This window comes from Ailuropoda melanoleuca, chromosome 2, assembly GCF_002007445.2.
Source record: "Ailuropoda melanoleuca isolate Jingjing chromosome 2, ASM200744v2, whole genome shotgun sequence".
Taxonomy (NCBI): domain Eukaryota; kingdom Metazoa; phylum Chordata; class Mammalia; order Carnivora; family Ursidae; genus Ailuropoda; species Ailuropoda melanoleuca.
Genome location: NC_048219.1, coordinates 68,077,959 through 68,099,398, shown reverse-complemented (window position 1 = coordinate 68,099,398; position 21,440 = coordinate 68,077,959). Strand labels below are relative to the sequence as shown.

The 21,440-nt window shown below is 34.4% G+C and overlaps 1 protein-coding gene across 3 annotated transcripts in view; it reads right to left on the bottom strand.

Moving 5' to 3' along the window:
- SNX7 (sorting nexin 7) overlaps nucleotides 1-21,440 on the bottom strand; it is a 150,585-nt gene that overhangs the window by 60,794 nt on the left and 68,351 nt on the right. For 2 of the 3 annotated variants that reach the window (XM_011236917.3, XM_002928953.4), the window contains exon 8: nucleotides 17,876-18,028. The exons of the other annotated variant lie outside the window; for it this stretch is intronic. In XM_011236917.3, coding sequence (XP_011235219.2) covers nucleotides 17,876-18,028 — 153 coding nt within the window. The remainder of the gene's footprint in view (nucleotides 1-17,875; nucleotides 18,029-21,440) is intronic. 3 annotated transcript variants of the gene reach the window in all.

Sequence of the window (21,440 nt, the reverse complement as noted above, 5' to 3'; positions counted from 1 at the left end):
TATATATATATATATATATATATATATATATATATATATATACCATGTAACACATGTCAAAAGAAAGCTAGAGTGGCTATATTAGATAAAATAGATTTTAGAACAAAGATTATTATCATAGATAAAGGTTATTTCATAATGATAAAGGCATCAATTTCTCTAAAGGGCATAATTTAAAATATATATATAATGGGAGAGTTTTAAAATATATGAAACAAAAACTGATAGAAATATAAGGAGAAAAACAAATCCACAGTTGCAATTGATCTTGATACAGGTCTCTCACAAGAATTGATAGGATATATGGACAGAAAATCAGCAGTGATATAGAAAACTGGAACACCATTATCAATCAAGTTGATTTAATTGATAACTATAGTAAGGAAAATACATGTTTATTCTCATGCACATACAACATTTACCAAAATAGACCATATTCCAGGCTACAAAAGAAGTCTCAGTAAATTTAAAAAGAGTCAAGTCACATGAAGTTTGTTCCCTGAACATAATGGAATTAAATTAGAAATCAGTAATAGAGAGATATCTGAAAAATCCTCAAATATCTGAAATCTAAACAGGAAACTTACATACATAATAACCCCTGTGTCGAAGAAGAAATCAGAAGGAAATTTAGGAAGTATTTGGAATTAAATGAAAATAAAAACACAACGTATAAAAAATTCTGGGATGTCACTAAAGCAGTACATACAGAGAAATTTATAGCACTAAATGTCTAATAGAAAAGAAGAAAGGTTCACGATGAGTACCAGGTGATGTATGAAGTGTTGAGTTGTACACCTGAAACTAATATTATACTGTATGTTAACCAACTGGAATATTAAAATAGAAAGTAAAAAATAATAAAAGAAGAAAGGTCTTAAATAAATGATTTCAGGTTCTACCCTAAAAACTAACTGGAATTAAAATAGAAACTAAAATAATTAAATAAATAAATAAATAAGGAAAGATCTTAAATAAATGACTTCAGTTTCCACCCTAAAAACTAATAAATAAATAAACAGACAAGTAAAACAAATTAAACCCAAACTAGGGAGAATAAGAAAGAAAGAAAAGAAAAAAAGGAAAGAAAAGGGAAAAGAAAACAAAGGAAGGAAGGAAAGAAGGAAGGAAAGATGAGAGAAACGGAAAAGATCAGAGTGTGAATTAATGAAAGAGAAAAGAGAAAAAAATATAGAAAAATCAATCAAACCAAATGTTGGCTCTTAGAGAAGATTAATAAAAGTGATAATTACTAACCAGACCTAAAGAACAGAGATGACACAAATTTCCAGCTGTTAGGAATGAGAAAGGTGACTCACTTCAGATTCTACTAAAGGAAATAAAGGAATATTATGCAAACTTTATACCTATACACTGACAACTTAAATGAAATGAACCAGTTCCTTTAAAGACACAAACTACACAAACTCACTCCAGAAGAAATAGATAACCCAATGAATTTGAATTTGTCATCAAATATCTTCTCACAAAGAAAACTCTAGGCCCAACAGCCATCACTGGTGAATTTTATCAAACATTTAAGGAAGAAATCATATTAATTCTACACAAACTCTACCAGAAAATTGAAGACATAGGAATGCTTTCCAATTTACCAAAACCAAAGACAGTGTAAGAGAAGAAAACTACAAGCCAATATCGCTCATAAACACAGATACAAAAATTCTAAACAAAATTTTGGCAAATCCAGCAATCTATAGAAAGAATTACACATCACGACCAAAAGGGGTTTATACCAGGATTGTAGGACTGGATTAACATTCAAATATTGATCAATGTAATTAACTGTTTTAAATAATGTAATAGCATCTCAACAGACACAGAAAAGGCATTTGTCAAATTATAATGTCCATTTCTGATTTTATAAAACCTTCAGCAAATTAGGAATAGAGGAGAATTTCCACAACCTGAGGAAGAACACCTACAAAAACCCTAAAGTTAACATCATAGGCAGACACGCATTAAATATTAGCTGTCATTAGTATTTTATTTCTTTTCAATGCCGAGGGAAAAAAGAAAGTAAAACTCAGCTTTACATGTACTCAAAAATCTCCTACACCAAAATTTAAGTATAAACAAAGCAGGAAATAGAAAAATACCAAAATACAAATCACTTTAAATCTCTAGCTACAATATCTACAAAACAAGTAAAGTTATTAACTGGGACCGATGGCCCAATAGACAGCAGACCCTACTTTGCATCTGGGAAGAGCCCCATTTCCCTTGTGAACCTCATTTCTACTAGAGCCCTCTGGCCTCCTCTGCAAATCCATACACAATTCTACTATCTGGTAACCCTGCAGGGCAGCCCAAAGCAATTACTGCTTTCAGGAGATATCACATCTTTTTGAGAACTCTGCCAAGCTATCATTTGAATAAACTTCTGAAGTCCTCAAGGTAAAACTCAAAATGCAATTCTGAGCAGTCTGCTCTATTTAGAATTCCTGTCAAATAAGTGATCCAAATTACACCAAAGACGGCATTAATTCTCCCGTGAAGAAACTTCTATTGTCATATTCTGCTTCAACTATCCTAGTTTAATAAATGTCTACGGAAGATATTCAGTAGGCATCCACACTGATTAGTGTTGCGAATTAATATTTTCATTTCTCAACTAAGTCTTAAATGGGACAGTGAAACTTAGTAAAAAAGACAAATTAGCTATGGAACTATCTCCTTATCATGTACCACACCACAGGAAGAAAAACAATTTATGTATTTTCAAATATGAGTTATAGAACATTACCACAGAAAAACAACAGAAATAACATGACACCTGCAATATATATCAATATGAATACTTGCTCAGGCATTGTAATGGTTGCTTTATTATGTATTACCTGCATATTACCGCCTTATAATGACTGTTAACATATCTTATTTCACAGATGGGAAAGCTGAGGCACAAATGGTTAAGTACATCTGTGATATTACAAGTCTGGCAAGTAGTACAGCCAGTATTTATTCATCAACAAATGGAAAGTAACTAATCTCTTGAATGACCACCAGGAAACACTCAATAAGTCACTGGGCCATCAAGATGAGATACCTTTCTTTTACCTAGTGGGAAAAGGGCAATTCTGGAAGGAGAGGTGGGTAAGAAAATGCATGACTGCAGGGGGCATTAAGCCGAAAAAATTTTAGGAAAGTGTACATATGCTGGTTGAATGTGCAGAAATTGATTCCCTACATACCTCTTAGAAATTCTTTACGTATTTCCGGGAGCACACACACCCTTTAAAGAAGACCTAGTGAATACATGCCAGGCATACATTAAGTACTCAGTAACTGTAGATGATTATAGAGAAGGAATGTATTGAACCACACATATGCCGGTTGTTACAAAAACTGCAGTTTTCAATGTGAAAATTAATTGACATGGTAGCTCCTGATGTTACCAGAACTCTTTTGGAATTCTGATAGATTTTTTTCTAAATAAATATGTCAACTGTCTCCTCCTGCCAATCGTTAATATTACCCTGTTACCTGATATTTGCACATTTATTTAATTAAAGTACATAAATCTATTTTAAAATAATGAGATAATCCCTAAAACTTTTTAAAGAATGTTTTTTCTCTTTCTTGTTTTTTTTTAAGTATGAGAAACCAAGTAAAGACTCAAGAAATGGATTGCTTGTACCACGTAGTTAAGCAATTTAGTTCAGTATCTACTGTGTCCAGGACTGTGATAATTGGAGGAGATAAACAGTCATCGAAACAACAGCAACACAATCTCAAAACCTAGTGTGAGACTTGCTTATAATTATAAATCATGTTTTTTTTAAAAGGGATTTCTGTTATTTGGCTTCTCGTTGCTTTCTCTAAAGGAATTGATTTTTTCCACTTTTAAATCATTACAATTAGTGAAGCAAGCGAATACCTCTCAAAATTAGAGTAACAATCGAAAATACCCAGCATCACTGTCGGCCTGACCTTTAGCAGTACTCAGCAGCTCATTCTAGTTTTAGATTCTCATATTATTGTCAGAGAATCAACAAAAGGAATTCTACTGTGAGCTGAAGAGTGTGTCATAATCTTCCACACAGATCATTTTACTTGATACAACAATACTTGGACAAAATCAAGGAATTGCACTTTATAGTTAAAAAAACTGTGCCTTTAGATTTCAGTACTTCTTCCCACGGCCTCTTGTGCCTCACTGCAGTAAAAATGAACCAGTCAATCCTCTGTGCATGCTACTGGGCAGCATGTTGGGTGACCAAAAAGTAAATTTATGACAAATCCTCATTAACTGAGAATCCAGGGCACGTTTTCTCCAGGTGGCTCCAGTTTGTAGCCAAAGGCCAAAAACTATAGCTTCTCTTTGAAGGGCAGGACTAGAAAACAAGGCTGTACAGTGAGGAAGGTGAGCCAGGGCGGAGGGGAGACAGAGCCAACAGGTAAACAAAAGCCCTTTTGTTCCTATACATATGCTGAAAAACTTCTCAAACGCAAGAACAGAATATTTAGAAAATAAGTTTTAATTCCAAACCTAGTTTTGAAGGAAATCTGTTGCTACTTCGGCAAAGGTGGTGATGAGAATTCGCCATTAGAAAAGATAAATTCTCTTCAGTTCTCATCAGCGTGTAGTAATCCTACAAGCAGATGTGACCAAGTTTCCCAGAGAATGAGTGATGACAAAAATGGTGTTTCTACAGATACAATGTAGCTTCCGATGAAAGCCTGCATGTTCAAGAATCAGTATTTTCTCAAGCTGGTGGGGTATGAAGGGGTTCTGTCCTGCAATGACTGCAAGCAAATCTCTTCACTGCTCTGGGCTTTACTCATTCATAAAATAAGGGTTTGGGACTGTATATGCCCATTAAATGTGAGCCTAGAACTGAAAGTGAATGCTTCCAGGGGCTAACTGTAGCCAACAAGAAGTTGGGAAATGAGATGACACACAATTTATAAGTCTGTCTTGCTCTCCTTGGCTTGACACAGTGTGGAAATGCATCAAACATAAAATTTTACCTCTTTCCTCAGGATTTGATATTTGCAAGATAATTATCATTATAAATAATTTCCAAAGAGATGATTCATAAACTGAGAAATATTTTCAATTACTACTATTGTTGCTCTATTGGTAGTCTACATTTATTGAAACCTTATTAGGTGCTAGGCACTAAGCTAAGGACATCACATGTATTTTTATCTATCTATCTATCTATCTATCTATCTATCTATCTATCTATCATCAGCTTTGTAATTTATTTCTTATATTGGCAATTTCAGCCTCACGTAGAGTAAGTTATGGCTTCAGGAATAGCTGCATGAGATTCCTAGAAGGATGTTTATGAGTATAAAAGCTACAAAATCATTTATTTTTACTGACTTACAGGGAATACTGAGTTTTGCTTCTAGGAATTTTCTTTCATCTTTCCTTGTTCCATTCCATACATGCATACACACATACATACAGACATATTTTAATACCCAAACAAATCTGTGATGGAGATACTATTATTTTCAGCACTTTGTAGAGAAGGATACTGAGGCTCACTCAAATACAGTCTTTGAGGTCTCTCAGCTCAAAGTTACAAGTTGTGTCTATCCAGAGCCATGCTCTTGGCCAACATGCCATGTCAACATAAAGTTTAATGTCTCCATTGGTAATGCTACCTCCTGGTTTGTGGAACAGCTAATAGAAAATTTAGTTTCATACCTATTATCACATAAGTCAAAATAATAAAATGTTATTTATATTTATATATCTCTATGATAATAGATAAAATAACTATAAATTTGCCTAAAACAATAACAATGAAACCTATCATTATGAAATATGATAAAAGCCAAAGTTTACCATATATTTTTTAAACGAGAAGTCTCTACATTAAGCCAAAAGTTGTTGAGCTTCTAGTTTTTTCCTCCTAATCTAAAAATATCTTTTAGACAGTACCATGATAACTGCATGTCTTTTAATAAATTAAAGATGAAAAATATGACTGAGTGTCCTCTAAGTATTTTAATGCTGTCTCAAATTATCTTGGGTGCAAATGACATCACCTACATTTGAGGAAACACTGAAGCTCAAATATGTAAACATCTCTGTACTAGGCCAATTTTGCTGCAGAATAAATCATTATAAAAATTGTAGATCATGCCTAAAATGACGGTAATGGGATGTGTAACATTTCAGTAGTTGCTTTTTACCACCTGAACCTAAGATTCAGAACACTATTGAATACTTACAGGAACTGCATATTTTAAATTGTGAATGTAATCAGTCCAGAAAGAAATTAGAGATGATGTTGCTAGAGGAAAGCAACTTCTATTATTTTGTAATAGCTCGAAGTTGCTCATTACATTTCATTTTTGGAAAAGTCTAAATTCAGCTTCTAAGAATCATCAGCCAATTTATAATTTTAGAACTATCAACAACTTTAAAATAACAGAATTTGCATATTTTTCTAAAAATTACTTTTACATATCTCTCAAGAATATAAGTGATAAGCTTGATTTATAAATCCTGAAAATACTTAAAAGACTAAGAGTTAATGCAAAAGGACTCATTAGCTACAAACGCCATCTTGTGGTCCACGTTTTTATTACTTTGTCATATTAGTCTGGATCTCCGACTCAAGATCTGAACAACGAACGAACCCTGGATATAATTTATTCCCTTTCCCTCATTTTTACACATGGGAAAATTGGAGCTCCAAAAGGTCTAATACATTGGAAATCTTTAGAGGAAGAATTATTACAAGAGCCAAAATTTGAATTCAAATCTTTTCAACTCATACTTTTTCTATTCTTTATCTTCATTGTTTTCGACCAATAAAATGCCTGGTGTCCAGTTTACTACTAGACACTTCAAACACCAAGCGTATCTGCGTTTGTTTAACCATACCTTGAAAATACAGCAAACTATAAAGAAGAGCACATTTACCTTTGAATCACTGAAAAATTATCAAGGCACAGCTATGATGTTTCAGTGCATTATTTTAAAGCGTTTCACACATGTGTTCTAATTTTATTATGCTGAAGATTTATGAGGGCAGTGTGTGGAGAGGGCTGGAGAGGGGGAAGATCATCAAACCTCTACTGACAGATCAGAGCAATGGGTTTAGAGAAGAATATGATTAACATTTTACAGTTAGCTACTGGCAAGCATCCTGATACTCAACTTTAATTTTTTTTCTGTAGCCAATCCACCTTTTTTCTCCAAGATGTTATATCATGCAGTGTGTACATGTGCATGTGTGTGTCTTAAATCCCTTCCTTTTCTTTATGGGAATTACACAGTTATTGGTCTGTAGAATATAGTCTATCATTTACAAAGCACAATAAGATGAAAGTCCTTGATTCAGAAACTAGAAACTTTTATAAATTATAAATATGTAATCTTCTATTCAAATACTTGATTAGCTTAACAACAGAAAAACTCGTCTAATCCAAAGGATGGGAAAAAGGTACAGATGGTCTATGCTCTAGCATAACTGTCCATTTCCCACCTCAACTTAACTTCATTTGTACAGATAATTGAGAATTAATATCACAGAATATAAGAGATTAATGAGAATATTTTTAAGAGATTTTTTTTTAAGAAAGCAGAAACCAGAAAACCACAAAAATCTTTGAGACTTATATGAAACGTAATAAAAGATGTCCATGGTTATGTGAAAACATGAACTGTAGCTATGGCTTTTGAATGTACATTTCAGACAGAAATTCTCACTTAATAAAATAACAGGGTACAGCTGACCCTTGAACGACAGGTTTGAACTACGTGAGTTTACCTATCTGCAGATTTTTTTCAGGACAGTATTGTAAATGTATTTTCTCTTCCTTATGATTTTCTTAATAACATTTTCTTTTCTTCAGCTTACTTTAGTGTAAGAATACAGAATATAATATATATAACTTACACAATATGTGTTGACTATTTTACTGGTATGGCTTCTGGTCAACGGTAGGCTCTTAGCAATTAATTTTTTGGGGAGTCAAAAGTTGTACACAGACTTTCAGCTGCCGGAGGGATTGGCACCCCTAACCTCCGCATTGTTCAAGGATCAACTCTAGTTAATTACTTACTTTAGAATTCTAAAATTTATTTTAGAATTTATTCTAAATTTATTTTATTTTATTTATTTTAAGGTTTAAGGTTTCCTTAGAATTTATTTTATTTATTTTATTTATTTTAAGGTTTCCTTAGAAGTAAATAAAAATCACACCCTGTTGCATTTAAACTTAATTCTGTAATAACTGTGTTTTCTATACTTTATATAACACTTGAATATTAAATAGATTATAAACTTCTAAATGAGAAAGGACATTATGTTAAGCATAAGAGATGAGCAGACTCAGAAAAGAGATGGAACTTCAGAGCAGTGCTTCTCAAACTATCGATGGTGAAGAACACAAATTTCTTTCAACCTCCAAGGACCATTAAGTGACCCTACTGAGCAGGACCAGTCTGCAGTGCATGCCCCATGGTCACCACAACAGCCTAACAATACCGACCAACACTTAATCAACATAACAAGTCTACCAATTATCTACCTGGATGTCATGGCGATACCTAATTGCTCTAGAAGATTTTAATTGATTACTTTCAACTTCTGATTTATCTTGTTATGAATCTAATAAACAACTTATGGACTGGGTGTCAGTCCAAACTTCAAGTAGCATGACTTTAGAGATCAACATAATTACCCAAGGTTTCCCAAATTGTGTTCCACGACACGTTAATCCTGCAAGAAGAAATGCTGATCTAGTCAAGGAAATTATATCCTCAGATTCCCAAACCACGTGAGCCCATAAACTACGCTAAGAACTTCTTTAGAAAATAAACCTGTTTAACTTTATTTAATCCAAACTTCTTTGACTGCAGAAATTTTTGTTTCAAAAGTATCACTCATTAACATTACAAAACACTAATTTTCTATAAAATGCATTGAGAGATGCTAGCATAGACAGAATTACTGATTTAAATAATTCAACAATTGTTTAAAAATTCCCAATGGCAAGGAATTTATTTCTTTACAATGCAATTTAATATAATTTAGAAAATTATAATGCATAGGAAATAGTTTTGTGTGTGTGAGTTCAAATTATACAATTTCCAAGAGTTGGTTTTAGATATATTATCTGAAGCAATGATAAAACATGTAATCCTTCTTCCATGACTGCCCTCCAAATACCTTTCTTCTTTTCTAATTTTCTGAATTAAGATGCATTTCTAAGACCATTATCATCATAACCTTATTCTGATTACATCTTAGTTTGTCAACGTTACTTTCAAAATGCATCATTAGGACTGAATTCAGCATTTTGAATAGCTAGTGAGGGATGTAGATAATTACTTTTTTTTTTTTTTTTTAGTCAGAAGTATCTTCTAGCATAACAAGACCTTAATATGGCTCTCATAAAACTTAAATTTGGAAAAGAGCAAATTTCAATGTGGTCACCAAGATAAAGACCTAGTGAATTAAATGAGTTGACCTCCACAAAGTATACTATCATTTCATATGCTGAAGATAATTTTACTGCAAAATAATTTTGGCTTGAGTATAAAGACTCCTTTGGAAAAAAAAAAAACTAGTTAGAGGTAGATTTACGACTTGTAGAGGATAATATTTACTTTCTTATTTGCAAGAGTAGGGGAACATTCACCTGTATCATCAAAAACCTGTATCAATTTATTGAGGTATAAATTCAAAATGGAGCAGTCTTTTAAGCCAAGTAGAATTGAAATTTACTCTATGAGCTCACAGTTACCTAAACTTCAGATGGTTTTAAAATAAAGATTCTAATGAGCATTAAAGGTTTCACATCTGTTAGTTCCCTAAGTCTTTTCTAAAGAATATTTGTTTATTCCATCAATGGCTTCTGTAAGTAAATAATTCTGAGACATTAAACAAAAGTGAACAGGTTTTTTTTCCTAAAGTGTTTCTTGGAAATGTGAATGTGCTAATTGCTAACCTTGTCCAATAAAATGAAAAACGGCATAACCTAGATGGAAGGCACTTGGCTATTAAACTGTCATAACCAATGACAGCCAAAGTAAAATCAATGGAACTAAATGACAGTTGATCTACTATGCCCCCAAATATACAACAGTTAAGCGATGAAAGAACTATACACAGGGACTTCCTCTGATATTTGCAATAGTCAATTTTAAAAAGTTATTTATAAACTGTCTTTAATGTAGTCTTTTCTCAGCTCAGAATCTCACCTCTTCACTTATCCAAGAATCCTGGTATAATCTATCAAACTGAGAAGGCAGCTTCCTGGCCTCTGTGGTAGCTAATCTCCAAAGATGCCCCTCCCCGCAAACAACTGATAATAGAGAACTATAATAGCCTTCCACGAACATTCTAAGGTTTTCACTGATGATTTTATTTCTGTAATCAATGGTGAAGCCTCTCATCAAACTGTACGAATATAAAGTTTTAAAATCTTAGGATAACACAGTTATTCATCTCTGTTTTCCCTGCTCTGATCATTATTACTGTGTACCTTTAGATTCTATTTAAAACAGGAACTGATTGCTCACCAAAAAAAATTATTTCCATGGCATAGATAGTAAAAAGAAAAATAAGACGAATCATTAATCAGTAGTGTTGGTCTCTATACTAAAAATGCAAAGGGAAAGTTCCTAGGTATTCAGTGGATTACCATTTAATGGCGGTTAGATGAAAACTTGGTGTTTTCTTTTTGATGAAGATGGCCATCCCTAAATAAACTCAATGGTCCTTAGAAAAGAGGTGTGATGTAGCCTGAATTTGCTAATCCAGACATTCAGGCCCCCAGTGAGTGACTTCCAGTGAGTAAGAAAGTAGATAACATGGACACAAGAACGTAATGGATTGAAAATTTTAACTGGTATAAAAATGGTTAGGCTGATTAGAAATCTAAGCATCTTAGTCTCTCAAGATGGGCGTGTTTGCTTTCCAGAAAATCTAGCCTACATACAATGGGAATCTGTTCAATCCTGGGGTCTATATAATGTAGTTCTGAAACATTCTTCAAAGAGTTTCAAAGATATACACTCTTCTGAAGGACTGTTTTAGCACCATCAAGAATCTGTCTTCTTGGTTCCTAGAGATCAGGTTAGGTACCAGCTTTACTAAATGGTATGAGGCATTAATATATATTTTAAAAAAATCCCCTGACATAATTAGAAAATCCCTGTCCAAGATAACTGAATTATTCCCAGCTGTAGCCAACTTCTTTGTTCTTATGACTATGGAGTTGAGACACATTAACTTTGAAGAAAGTATCTGTTTACTTGGTTTCATCCTAAGAGACTGTCAATATAAAAAATAATTTAAATGGTTCAATATAGACCACATATTATGCCTCTGTCCCAACATGTCAAAGGAAAGCTCAAAAACTACCTGTCACTCCTTGGGGTCAAAATTATATTAAATAACTCTCTCTGGGTAGATCTTCCGGCACTCCTATGCTTCTCTCTCTGAGAAAGGCTATTCACAAAGACTTGAGCAGTTATTATGTGATTGTAGATGGCATATATCAGAAATGACAGAGGTTAACTATTTTAGAAACAGGTGTCATTGTTCCAGTATTTCCCAAAACTTTCTCTGAAACTAATTTTAGTATTTACCTAGGAAAGAAAAGCAGTCTGCATTTCTCCTGGGTAAGCAGAAGTCTGTTGATCCTCTTGATGGAAGTCGGTTCAGAATGAAGGGCTACAACTTAGGCTTTGCAGGTGCTGCGTTTGGGCTGGTAGAGGAAGGGCTTTTGCATTGCTCACTGGCAAAGTGAATACACCCAGACTTCTCTTTTTGTGGAAATGGATGGCTGTTGTTTTATTATCTCTTCAAATATACTGGATTTTAGTTATCTTTTATTTCTATTTGCCTAGATCTTTCAACTTATACTTTCATTCTCCTCGATGGAGAAAACAGGAATGAAATAGAATTGAAGTAGTTCTATTTTTTCAGCTTTCATAACACGGTTTCCGTTAGAGAGTCACGTTACCAATTTTATTAGAGCTTATTAATTCCTAGCCTTCTTGCATTCAAAGAGGCTCCTCGACACCCACTTGCACGTGACTTTGCTATTCTTTGGAAGTCATTCACTTTTTTCCCCCCAAACCTCACTTTTTCGTGAAATGTGCCTCCCGACATTGTTTCCTCTGTCTTCACCTTTGACTGTATCCCTTCGCGTCTTTGCCTTTCGTAGTCCATGGTCCACAGCTATAATCATATCTGATTCTTTAACTGCTTCACTTTTACTTTTTGGCATTGTTCATTCCTCTTATGTCATATTCTCTTTGTCACTCTGTGACTTTGTAATTACAACTAAATTTTCTGTAACTTTTTAAAACCACTTTACTAAATTCTAGGGAATATGACCGAAAATGGCCAGGGTTTCCTTCCTTTGTTTCTGCCTCTCAGAATTTGAAAAGGGTACTTTCTCCCCAGCTTTCTGTCATGTTACATAACAGTTCCTCTTTGCTGGATGGAATTAAGTCTAGGGAAGCTAATCCCCCTCATTGCTTCTTCTCATTCAGTAGATAAGCATGCAGTCCATCCCTCATCTGATGCCCAGTTTTTAAAAGAAGAATGAAATTTTGGACAGAAATCTAAATGAAACCCAGAATCCTGCTTATCTGAGAGTTTTATAATCATGATCAATATAGATTAACCTCTTCAAGTCACAGTGCTTGGGAGCTGTCTTTACCTGGACCAAGGTGTTTTAAATTTACAAAATTTACGTGTTCCAAAACTATGCAGTACACCCCTGAATTTAAAACAAACAACTCTTTTACTAGAATTTATTTTACCATTCCCCAATATAGCAAGGAATACCTTTTCAAATAAATACAACTATACTTGAAGAACTTCTAGGATGTTTAACGCTCATCCATTACTTACTTTGTAGAACTACTATAACGTGTGTGTGTGTGTGTGTGTGTGTGCGTGTCTTTTTAAAATTTCTCTAATTTTTAAATGGTCCATAAATAACTGGACTTGAATTTTAGGAAAACATTAGCTGTATTATTCATCTGGCTAGATGCTATACCCTTACAAAGATTTTTTTCTTTCTTCATTTATTTTCCAGAAAATGTCCTACGCTAGAATCATTTTTTTTTTTGTTTCCTACACTTCCATGTTGACACATATATTTGTATTATTCCATAGTGATAGAACCCTTCAATTAAATCTGTTCATTAAAATTCAAGTAAATAAAACTAATTTAAATACTCTTCCATTAAAACAAAGCCATAGGAATCAAGTGAAAAATACATACACTTACTATTCTTCCCCAGTAAACTCTAAGGTCCTAATGGCAATATTTGAAGTTTGAATTTGGATGCTCCATAGTGCTTAGCACAGGATTTTTATGTTAACAGAGTCTTAAATGAATGATTTCACATGAGACAACAGACATTCTTAAATAAGACTGATATAATTTGAAATGAAATGTCTGCTGACCTGGTTATTTCTTGAAATTCTTATCCGGAAAGTTTTTAAAGGCTAATGTTCATAATTATTTATAATAGTATTATCAGTGAGAGCAAAAAAATAACATAAAGGTTCAATTATTAGTTGTTACCTGTGCTAACATAAGTATATTAATGTGATTGTATTATGTTAAAATTATATCATTATACAGAAAAGTAAACAAATGAGAAGTATGGAACTCAAAATAACACATAGTCATTATAGTCATCATGACACAAAATAAATATGTCATCATGTTTTGATGCTGACAAATTCAGAAAGGGCCATGTAGAAATCTTAAAATATTTTGATCTGAACATAGCAAATTATTTTTCTATAATTGTATTTAAATATGCCACTCTCTCTAGGAGAAAAGGTTATAGGAATTCTTTATTTTTAATTTATATATTAGTGTACCTAGCTTTTGTTGTTGTTGTTTTTCGTGTGTATATATATTAACTTCATAACCACGAAAATAAGACTATGAAACAAGGACTTCCAAACATTAATATTGTAAACTGTACCAAGGAATAAATTATATTACTTTAAGTATTAGAATCACTTAAGTGTTAGATTCACTTAACTATAAACTGCTTTATTTGGCAAAAATAAACACTATGTGAACTTTTCACTGTGGTATTAAAATGTGAACTTTCAAAGAGTATACACTTTCAGTTTGCAATAGCTACCAAGGACCACGTCCTCTCAAATCCCTCCACCATCATCACCATCATCATCATTACCATCAGCGTAAACAACCACACAAACATTCTTCTGCATCTACCAGAGAACAATTAGAAAATGTCCATGCACTTAATCCAGCATGCCATGTTTTATGGTTTTAGCATCCCTCCACATTTTATCAGGAAGTAATTTTCTTTGGTTATTTAGGTACCAATATATTTTGAAATTACCCATGTTAAATTGGTAACAATGCTTTGTTAAATCTTGCTTTTAAAAATAAGTGAAATTTATCCTTAATTATTGGTCAAATAGGACAAAATGGAAATAGCTTCATTTTACTTATTTAGAGATCACTTGGAGATACCTGTTTTATATTTGGTGTCAACTGTCTCCAAGTAAATTCACACGTCTAAGTATTTCATTTCAATATGACAATAGCTGGCTTCTGATACAGACCCATCTCTCATATTTATAATCTGATTTTCCCCTGTTACTTTGATATTTAAATTTTAAGTTATAAACAAACTGTGACCATTTCACTTCATAAAACAAGTCCAAAGGCAAATGTTTATACCCCAATTCGTCTATCATACTAGGAACAAACCCCTTTGGGGATTTATATTTGCAAATGTTGATGAAAAAAAATGTATTTCCATAAGAATGTGATTAAATTAAAAAGGATATGGAAAGATTCTGGAACATTTCACTTCTCTGTATATCTAAGATATTCTGAAGTTAACAGATAACAGCAGACTGCTACTGTTTCAGGCCACACAGTCTGTGTGCTAATTAGGAAGCCTTGATTATTTAAGGGCTCCAACTTCCTGATTATGCTTGGACTGATAGGCAAATCAGTTGAAAGTTATTCACTCAGGGAAAAAACAACAAATAATTGAAACTGTGGGGTTCTTTTGAATTTAAAGAAAACCAATGATTCTTTCAAAGTTACATATTTAAGATGCAGTGCACTTGATACATTTTAGTAAAATTTAGAAATATAATTCATTTGGAGGAAAGAGTTAAAAACATACAGATATAAACTGCTGTGAAGAACAAAATTGGCAATATGGCACAGTGAGGCTAATTTAACTGTTTCTAAGAAAACAGTATTTTATATAAACTGAATTCAGTCCATGAGAATGACAAAAATATGAATTTATATGACAGGTATAGTCAAAACCCAAACATTTTAGTTGGAGTTCAGTGGAATTGCTATGAACATTTTCCCTTAAAAAAATAAAGTCCAAACTTAGAAAAAAATTTTTTGTAGATCCTATCATTTAAAGGAAAATACAGTCCTTGCATTTTTCATGTGATTTTTATACCCTAATACACTTATGTTTTATAATCATAATCACTTATAGTATATTGCATATTTTAATTTTCGAGGCATTTTCTTATGGATTATTTTGGTTGATTGTAGTAACAATTCCGTAACATCAGAATGGATGGTTCTAATGTAAAGGAGTGAGAAGTTTATTTTTGTGGATTTAAATAGTTAAGTGGTAATAAAGCCTATGGTGGTCAATGTACTTTATTCAACAAAGTATTTTAAACCATTTCAAAATCTGAGACTTATGGGAAAGTCCTCTGAGATCTTTGAATTTACCTAAGGTTGTTAATGTAGAATAAAAAAAATTAAGGAGAGAGAGAAAATGATCTTTTCAATCAGTTGAGGCTCTAGGCCACTGCCATGAAATCCCTGTGTCAGGTCACATCTCTGTCTGGTGCCACAACAGTTCCCTAACGATTAGGTCTCATCACATCCAGCTGTGTTGCACTCTGACCCATAAAAGCCAGAGTGACCTTTCTAAAAGGCAAGTCTGATAGATATTGTTGTTTCCCTGCTGAAAACTCTTCTGTGGCCTTTCCTATTTCCTTTAGGATGAAAAATAAAAGACTTGTATTATCAGGCTCTCTTCAGCCCAGTGGGTTACATGGCAGCAAAATAGGGCACCTGGCCATATTGAGTACATTAAGCTGAAGGAGTCTGAGACTACAGCAGGGGCAGGAAAATCACTTGGACCTTTCACAATCCTCATCTCCCAATGCAGGTGATAAAAACCTCATATGAAAGGTGCCTTCCTCATATCCAGAGGAAAGAAACGTCCTTATCAAAGGGAAGGAACCCAAAGAAGACATCTAACGAACAGGACTTGTTACATTTCCCTGGTTTATTATACTTACCTCATACTCCTTAATCTACCATATTTCTACACAACTACCCACCCTTCATCAATCCTCGCATAAAATACTCAGCTCTGTTTCTTCCAGACTCTATGTCCTCAGAAAGCCTTCCATGTCTCAGAGAACTTACGTTAAATCAATTTGTATGCTTTCCTCCTGTCAATTTATCTTTCTCATTTTCATTTTCAGACCTAGCCAGGGACCCTAAGAAGGTTCAGGAAAACTTTTTCCTCCTATACAAAAACCTCGCTTTTCAACTCAACATGACCTCTACTTCGACCTCCAAAAAAGAACCTGTTATTTGAACATGTTCTCTCACTTCTAGGATTTTCTGCATGTATTTTCTCTGACAGGAATTCTTTCTCACATCTTTATCCACCTACCTTATTCATCATTCAGCTCTCACACATCCCCAGCAGAACCTCCCTCATTCCTTCTAGGTTAGGTTAGATGCCTTCATAATGTTTTTCTATGCTAGAACGTCTTATACTTTATTATAATCTTTTGTATTAATTGTCTGTTCCCCTTGGTGACTGTGCCTCCATGAGAAAGGCACTGTATTTGTCTTGCATGCTGTGGTCCCCCCAGGGCCCAGCACAGTGTCTGCTGGAAGTAGGGGCTTAAGAAACTCTTGTTAAATGAAAATATCATTATCAGTTAATCTTTCAAAATATACAATATTTTATAGTATTAAACTGACATGCACTACAGACTAGAAAAGCATAAAATAATATTCTTAATGTACCTATTTCATATAGTCATTAATCCAGCCAGAGATAAGGTTAAAGATGTATGTTTAAAATGTACCTGCTAGGAAGAGTATGTTTAGAATATGCTAGATTAAAAAAAGTGATAGTATTAAATTCATTTAAAATAGTAATTACCTTGGGGAACTGTTAGTTGTAAAAAAAAATAATAAAAAATAATCATTTGAAAAGCAAAATGATGACTAGGTTCTATCTTGAAATAAAAAAAAAAAAAAGAAGAGAAAAGCTGAACTAAACTAACCAAACTAAAAAAATTAAATAAAATAAAAGAGTGTGCTCTTTTGTTGAGGTTTTGAACAGCTACAGAAGGCAAAGTGGAATTGGCAGGGACACAAGATATAGGACCCATTTTGATTTTCTGCTCATTCAAACCTCTGGTCCTTTTCTCATGTTGCAATCCTTTCTAACATAAGAGAGGGAGAGGAAGAGGAAATAAGATAGGAGAATCAGTAGGAAGCATTACCAAGTGCTTTTGAAAAATTCAAATCCTTCCCAAACAAGAAACTGTGGGGAAAACAAATAAAGCAAAATGCTATCATATTTCTTTCTCACATCAAGGCTCAAATTAGGCACTTGGGGCATGCTGTGTGAGAAGGAAGACTTTCACCCTTTCTCCACATAAACACATTTGTTTCGGTGGGTGGGTTCAGCACTACTCTACTGGAACTAAGCCACCAACGAGGCTTCTGAATGTGACACTTGGTTCCTTAATAGACTCTTTCAACAAAGGACACAACAGAGAGAAAGTTAAAGAGAGGATAACTTTCACAAAATGAAGCAATATCACTTATCGCTAATTACCTGTTCATAATAGTGGATATTCTCCTCAGCCATATCTGTAAATGCTGACTTGATATCATTCTGCATATTGTGTTTCCATCTTTCCCAATCTGCTTTCAGGGCATTATTAGCGCATTCCACTTTATCTTCCAGTTTTCCAATCTCTTCTGTAAGCTGAATTAGATCACAAAGAGAGAGGCATAGATCTACGTATTCTTGTTACTGGATGAATTCATCGAATCTAAGCCAATCATTATATCAAAACAGCTGAAGAATAATTCTTTGTTCGGAAAGTCACCAGCATTTACCCTTTGTACAAACCAGTTATAGTAAAAAGAAGATTGGATTCAGTCAGAGATGCTGAGTAGAGTTCTAAGGTCTGCCACCAATTAGCATTTGACCTTGGCTAAGTCCTTCAAACCTTAGGGTTGGGTTTCACTATTTACAAAACAGAGGAAATTGAACTACAAGTTATCTCAAAACTCTTTTGCATTAAGTCTTATAACCACTATCGTTTATGGTGATAATATTTATGTTAAGAGGTATGGTTTCATACCCCAGCTTCCCATTCCTGGTCCTTATTTTTCAGTTGTTTTTAGTAGAAGGATCAATTAATTGACATAACATCCATTCAGATTATTCAGTCCAACCTGGAGGCCCAGGGGATTAACCTGCCAAATATCACTGAGCTAGTAACAGAGGCAGGTTTATATCTCAAGACGCCTGACACCTAGTCCATGCGCCATCAGAGAGGCTTAGTGTGATATTTACGCCTCCTCCCATCTCACCCACCAACCTCTGAGCGTGTAATCCATCAATTTATTGTTTTATATTTGGTGTATTTACATATTAATACATATATTTATACATACTTTATGTACAGTGTTGATTCGTATATTCAGCATATGTTTATTAAATGCCTTCTCTGTACCAGGCATTCGTCTAGGACTTGGAGATTCAGCGTGAAGACAACAAAAATCCCTGCCTCTACAACAGCTTGTACTCAACCGAGGAGAGACAAACCAAAAGCAAGATAAATGAAACAGGAACTATCTATTGAAAATTAATGCTAAAAAGAAACATGAAGCAGAAAGGTAGCTAGGGAATGTAGGATGATGTGAGTTCACGTAAGATGACAGGGGCAAGCCAAAATGAGGAAGCGTCATTTGATTAAATATCTGCAGTCAATGTGAGAGTCAACCATGAGCCTCTCGGGAGAAAAATCATTCCTGGCAGAGGAAACCACAGGGCCCCAGACTGGAAGTGGAAGCACGCCTGGATGGCCCAAGAAGAACATGGAGACTAGCACGGCTGTGGCATGTAGTGGAGTGAACAACAAGGGAAGGTTCTAGGAGATGAAGTCACAGAAGGAACGGGTGACCAGATCCCACTGAGCCACGCAGTTTGGGGTAAAGTTCATGGAGTTTATCGGGTGAGATCCAAGGCCAGGAAACTTCAAGCAGAAATGACACCATCTCTCTCATGTTTTCAAAGGGGCATCATACATTACCACTGTGGTGTGACTGAAAGTTATCTGAAAGAGGAAAGTACTTAAGAAGATCCCCATTTCAGAGCCATTAAAATGTGAAAATGTCTTAGAATCAAAATATGTTATTTAGCTTCAAATGCTCATGTGAATTATTATTCTTATTTATTTTATTATTCCTATTAAATTTTCATCATCACCATTATGATTTTTGTTATGGAATTTCACTTTTCTGTCATTATTTCATTGCAGCTATATTTGCTTTTATTTCCTAAGAATAAACATTTGGTATTTTATAAATCTTCCATTACCAATAGGAGATCTATTTCAATAGTAAGGTTGACTTTCATGTTTTTTGGGGGGAGGGGATTTTTTTTTTTTTATTAACTATCTCAGTGAGGCCACTTATTACTTTATGAGTATATGTACTTTTTGGGGTGATTATTTTGTTAAATCTTAGAGAATCCATCTAATGATTTGCTAATGGGATATTAACGGGATGTCTCATGGTGGGCTGTGAATGCTAGGGGATAAGCTAAGAGTAAACTGCTGAAAGCCCAAGTGTTTAGCACAGGATCTGGGTCTGCTGGAGAAAGCTCAGGGGCAGGTTAGAGAACTTCACTCCTCTGGGTTGTTGGATGAAATTGTGCCATTTCATTGCCAGATGGAAATAATTAGCAAAATGTCCTTCTTACGTAGGATCAGGAGGTGCCCGCACCAACTGTAAGCACACTATTCTCCTCTGCTTAGCCTCTGCAGCCTAAAATTGCTATGCACTGGAATGGGATTACTGGCAGACTGCGCTACTAAAATTGGCTTTAGGAAACGGAGTACCTAAGCCATATATTCTATCTTTCTCCCCTTCCTGACAGTTTAACATGATGTCCCTGCCATAAAGCGTTTATAAGAGCTTTCCCGTGATCAATCTGCAACTCCCCCTCATAAAAGCCCTTGGAAGTTGTGGTCTGGTGGGTTGGTGCTTCTGTTCTGGCTGACAACTACTGTCCTGAGAAGTCCTGTCCTGTTCTCTGACCTCACTCTCACCTGCAGAAAGGTTTGTAGACTTATCAGCACAGCATTGGGATTAAGAAGACTGATGACAGGTTAGACTGACTTCAGTTTAAATCCCACTTCTGTCCCACATAAACTATGTGACATTGGGTAAGACTAGCTGTTGAAGCCCTAGTTTCTTCAACTGTCAAATGGATATAAAAATAGCAATACCTACACACAGGGATTTTAAATGCATAAAATAATGAACACTAATTGTCTTTCACAGTGCCTGACAATTTGCCTACTAAATGTTACGTATTACCATCACACCACCACCACTACGACCACCACCATCACCATCATCATCAGTAGCAGGAGCTGGTGAAATTGTGATTGATTCCCTCTCCTTTTCCAGTATTTTGATCTCTGGAAGTGCTGCATTCCTCTGCCAGGGTCTTGGTCTGAAGTCAATTTCTAGTGCTATTGCTTCATCTGTTCTCACCAGGGTAGATGATGATGCATATGCTTTAAATACGTATGATCAATTCTTGTCATTTTTTGTAGCTATACATGAGTAATTTTTCTAAGGAGAAAAGAGACATTAGGTGTTCCCCCACACTGAATCATCTTCCCATAATTTCAATTCTAGGAAACTCGAATTGATAATAAGTACAAAGCACCTAATTCAAATGAAGAATGAGCTGGACTCTATCTTTCCTAATAATTTACAAAAGCATAGTATGTCCTTTCCCTTAGTTGACTTCAATTTTAGGAAGTTCTTTGGTATTAGGAACTGTGTGCATTTGGATGGTGCCATCCGGGCTGAGGACATACACACTCAACCAAAGTCAACCGAAGTGGGAGAGTAAGATGTGCCAGCACCTGGCAGGTCAAAGAAGTCCCTCTGGCCACACAGCAGGTTTCAATAACTCTAAAAGTAGGAAATTCAATTCATATTCTCTACAATAAAATAGCACAGAAAAGACTGAATTAAAAAGGATTAAAGCTTGAATAATTTTTTTCACAAATCCTGGAAGCGATTTGGCCCTCCGTTAGTGAAAAAACAGAAGAAGCAAGCAACCATTTTGGCCAGGAAAATGTTGCAAT